The sequence below is a fragment of the Oncorhynchus clarkii genome, chromosome 21 (genome assembly GCF_045791955.1).
Source record: "Oncorhynchus clarkii lewisi isolate Uvic-CL-2024 chromosome 21, UVic_Ocla_1.0, whole genome shotgun sequence".
In the NCBI taxonomy this organism is placed as follows: Eukaryota; Metazoa; Chordata; class Actinopteri; order Salmoniformes; family Salmonidae; genus Oncorhynchus; species Oncorhynchus clarkii.
The window spans coordinates 46,166,822-46,171,744 of NC_092167.1; the positions used below are offsets into that span (position 1 = coordinate 46,166,822).

The 4,923-nt window shown below is 47.4% G+C and overlaps 1 protein-coding gene across 1 annotated transcript; it reads right to left on the minus strand.

The window, feature by feature from the left end:
- Positions 1-3,830: 3,830 nt before the first annotated feature.
- Positions 3,831-4,556, minus strand: LOC139379236 (uncharacterized). The gene has a single exon (XM_071122036.1). It carries the CDS (start codon positions 4,554-4,556, stop codon positions 3,831-3,833), a length of 726 nt encoding a protein of 241 aa, XP_070978137.1.
- Between the last annotated feature and the right edge of the window lie 367 nt (positions 4,557-4,923).

The window sequence follows — 4,923 nt, forward strand, 5'->3', positions numbered from 1 at the left end:
ACTGCAGTTAGATGCAGCCTACAGCCTACTACATTGAGATGCAGCCTACAGCCTACAGCCGACTACAGTGAGATGCAGCCTACAGCCTACAGCCTACTATAGTGATATGCACCCTACTGCCTACTACAGTTATATGCAGCCTGCAGCCTACTACATTGATATACAGTCTACTATAGTGAGATACAGCCTACAGCCAAGTTCAGTGAGATGCTGCCTACAGCCTATATCCTACTACAATGAGATGCTGCCTACAGTCTACATCCTACTACAGTGAGATGCAGCCTACAGCCTATATCCCACTACAGTTAGATGTAGTCTAAAACCTACAGCCTAATACAGTGAGATGCAGCCTACAGACAACTACAGTGAGCTACAGCCAACAGTCTACTACAGTGAGATGCACAGTACAGCCCATTACAGTGAGAAACAGACAACAGCATACAGCTTAGTACAGTGAGATGTAGCCTACAGCCTACTATGGTGAGATAGAGTCTACAGCTTACTACAGTGAGATGTATCCTACAGCCTACTACAATGATATGCAGTTTACTGCCAACTGCAGTGAGATGCAGCCTACAGTCTACTACAATGAGATGCAGCCTACAGCCTACTACAGTGAGATGCAGCCTACAGTCTACTACGGTGAGATGCAGCCTACAGCCTACTACAGTGAGATACAGCCTACTACAGTGAGATACAGCCTACTACAGTGAGATGCAGCCTACAGCCTACTACAGTGAGATGCAGCCTACATCCTACTACAGTGAGATACAGCCTACTACAGTGAGATACAGCCTACTACAGTGAGATACAGCCTACTACAGTGAGATGCAGCCTACAGCCTAATACAGTGAGATACAGCCTACTACAGAGAGATACAGCCTACTACAGTGAGATGCAGCCTACAGCCTACTACAGTGAGATGCAGCCTACAGTCTACATCCTACTACAGTGAGATACAGCCTACAGCCTATATCCTATTACAGTTAGATGTAGTCTAAACCCTACAGACGAATACAGTGAGCTACAGCCAACAGTCTACTACAGTGAGATGCACAGTACAGCCTACTACAGTAAGATGCACAGTACAGCCTACAGCCTACTACATTGAGATGCAGCCTACAGCCTACAGCCGACTACAGTGAGATGCAGCCTACAGCCTACAGCCTACTATAGTGATATGCACCCTACTGCCTACTACAGTTATATGCAGCCTGCAGCCTACTACATTGATATACAGTCTACTATAGTGAGATACAGCCTACAGCCAAGTTCAGTGAGATGCTGCCTACAGCCTATATCCTACTACAATGAGATGCTGCCTACAGTCTACATCCTACTACAGTGAGATGCAGCCTACAGCCTATATCCCACTACAGTTAGATGTAGTCTAAAACCTACAGCCTAATACAGTGAGATGCAGCCTACAGACAACTACAGTGAGCTACAGCCAACAGTCTACTACAGTGAGATGCACAGTACAGCCCATTACAGTGAGAAACAGACAACAGCATACAGCTTAGTACAGTGAGATGTAGCCTACAGCCTACTATGGTGAGATAGAGTCTACAGCTTACTACAGTGAGATGTATCCTACAGCCTACTACAATGATATGCAGTTTACTGCCAACTGCAGTGAGATGCAGCCTACAGTCTACTACAATGAGATGCAGCCTACAGCCTACTACAGTGAGATGCAGCCTACAGTCTACTACGGTGAGATGCAGCCTACAGCCTACTACAGTGAGATACAGCCTACTACAGTGAGATGCAGCCTACAGCCTACTACAGTGAGATGCAGCCTACAGTCTACATCCTACTACAGTGAGATACAGCCTACAGCCTATATCCTATTACAGTTAGATGTAGTCTAAACCCTACAGACGAATACAGTGAGATGCAGCCTACAGACAACTACAGTGAGCTACAGCCAACAGTCTACTACAGTGAGATGCACAGTACAGCCTACTACAGTGAGATGCACAGTACAGCCTACAGCTTACTACAGTGAGATACAGCCTACAGCTTACTACAGTGAGATGTATCCTACAGCCTACTACAATGATATGCAGTTTACTGCCAACTGCAGTGAGATGCAGCCTACAGTCTACTACAGTGAGATGCAGCCTACAGCCTACTACAGTGAAATGCAGTCTACAGCCTACTACAGTGAGATGCAGCCTACAGCCTACTAAAGTGAGATACAGCCTACTTCAGTGAGATGCAGTATACAGCCTACGACAGTGAAATGCAGTCTACAGCTTACTACAGTGAGATGTATCCTAAAGCCTACTACAATGATATGCAGTTTACTGCCAACTGCAGTGAGATGCAGCCTACAGTCTACTACAGTGAGACGTATCCTGCAGTCTACTACAGTGAGATGCAGCCTACAGTCTACTACAGTGAGATGCAGCCTACAGTCTACTACAGTGAGATGCAGTCTACAGCCTACTACAGTGAGATGCAGCCTACAGCCTACTACAGTGAGATACAGCCTACTACAGTGAGATACAGCCTACTTTTCAGTGAGATGCAGTATACAGCCTACTACAGTGAGATGCAGCCTACAGTCTACTACAGTGAGATGCAGCCTACAGTCTACTACAGTGAGATGCAGCCTACAGCCTACTACACTGAAATGCAGCCTACATCTTATTAATGTGATACGCAGCCTACAGCCTACTACAGTGAGATACAGCCTACTACAGTGAGATGCAGCCTACAGTCTACTACAGTGAGATGAAGCCTAAAGTCTACTACAGTGAGATGCAGCCTACAGTCTACTACATTTAGATACAGCCTACTACAGTGAGATACAGCCTACTTCAGTGAAATGCAGTATACAGTCTACTACAGTGAGATACAGCCTACTTCAGTGAGATGCAGTATATAGTCTACTACAGTGAGATGCAGTATATAGTCTACTACAGTGAGATGCAGCCTACAACCTATTACTGTGATACGCAGCCTACAGCCTACTACAGTGAGATGCAGTATACAGTCTACTACAGTGAGATGCAGCCTTAAACAGATGTATTGCCAAACAAATTGGCCTTTAGGCCCTCTTCAAACGTGGAAAATCGTGCAGCAACACCTTGTGGTGTGGCACAATACACTTCTGTGTCACAATACACTTCGACCCACGCAATCTATTAAGCAATGCCGGCCTGCCATAAACACGTTTCCAATACGTACAGTTCTCTTTACAGCCACAATAGAACAATAGGCTAATAATTAAAATGTAATAGAACATATCTATTTGTGTGATGAAACATTCCAATATGTAGCTATACCCAGGGGCATCATTTGGGTTCTTACATTGGAATTATAGTGATTTATGCTTATATCATCCTGGACCACAATGATTATAAAAGTTCAAATACAGAGACCATCGAGTGCTACGACCAAGAAGCAACGATGTAAAGTACTTAGTAGTTATTACCTGACATCCATAAGTACTCATTACATTTTGAATGCTTAATTAACGGGACAGGAAATTTTTCAAATTTACACACTTATCAAGAGAACATCCCTGGTCATCTCAACTGCCTGTAATCTGGCGGACTCAATCAACATAAATGCTTTGTTTGTGAATTTTGTCTGAGTGTTGGATTGTGTCCCTGGCTATCCGTAAATAAGAAATAAAAAAAAACTAGAACACTTGTGCTGTCTGATTTGATTAATTAATGTCATTTTAAATTATTTATACTTTTACTTTTGATACTTAAGTATATTTGAAACCAAATACTTTTAGACTGTTAGTCTACTGGTTGACTAATCTTTACTTTTACTCAAGTTTGACAATTGGAATCTTTTTCCAGACCCCGCTACACCTCTGGGTCACCCCACATTGGTGGCGCCACTGGTGTGGGGACCCTCGCCGCCGACCCCGGACTGGGGACCCTCTCTGCGGACCCCCGGAATGGGACCCTAGCTGTGGGTCCCGGACTGGGCACCCTGTTTGCGAGCCCCGGACTGGGCCCCCTCACTGCGGGCCCCGGACCGGGCACCCTCGCTGTGGGCCCCGGACTGGGCACCCTTGCTGGAGGCTCCGGACTGGAGGCCGTCGCTGGAGGCTCCGGACTGGAGGCCGTTGATGGAGGCTTCGTGCCATGACTCCTCACTGCAGGCCTCGTGCCATGGATCACTACTGGAGGCTTCATGCCATAGATCATCACTGGAGGCTTCGTGCCATGGATCATCACTGGAGGCTTCGTGCCATGGATCATCACTGGAGGTTTCGTGCCATGGATCATCACTGGGGGCTTCTTGGCATGGATCATCACTGGAGGTTTCGTGCCATGGATCATCACTGGGGGCTTCTTGGCATGGATCATCACTGGAGGCTTCGTGCCATGGATCATCACTGGAGGCTTCGTGCCATGGATCATCACTGGAGGTTTCGTGCCATGGATCATCACTGGGGGCTTCTTGGCATGGATCATCACTGGAGGTTTCGTGCCATGGATCATCACTGGGGGCTTCTTGGCATGGATCATCACTGGATGCTTCGTGCCATGGATCATCACTGGATGCTTCGTGCCATGGATCATCACTGGAGGCTTCGTGCCATGGATCATCACTGGAGGCTTCGTGCCATGGATCATCACTGGAGGTTTCGTGCCATGGATCATCACTGGAGGCTTCTTGCCATGGATCATCACTGGAGGCTTCTTCCTGAGCGCAGGCACCGGACTCACCAGGCTGGAGAGCCACACAGGAGGCCTGGTGCGTGGGGCAGGCATCGGATACACTGGGCCGTGAAGGCGCACTGGCGGTCTCGAGCGCAGAGCTGGCACAATCTGTTCTGGCTGGATGCCCACTTACATTCGGCAAATGCGGGACGCTGGCACAGAGCACACCGGCCTGTGAATGCTCACTCGAGACACCGTGCGCATCACCCCATAACATGGTGCCTGA

Bases quoted from the DNA above. Each gene is read 5' to 3' on its own strand.
- LOC139379236 (XM_071122036.1), bottom strand. From the start codon at position 4,556: ATGATCCATGGCACGAAGCATCCAGTGATGATCCATGGCACGAAGCAT.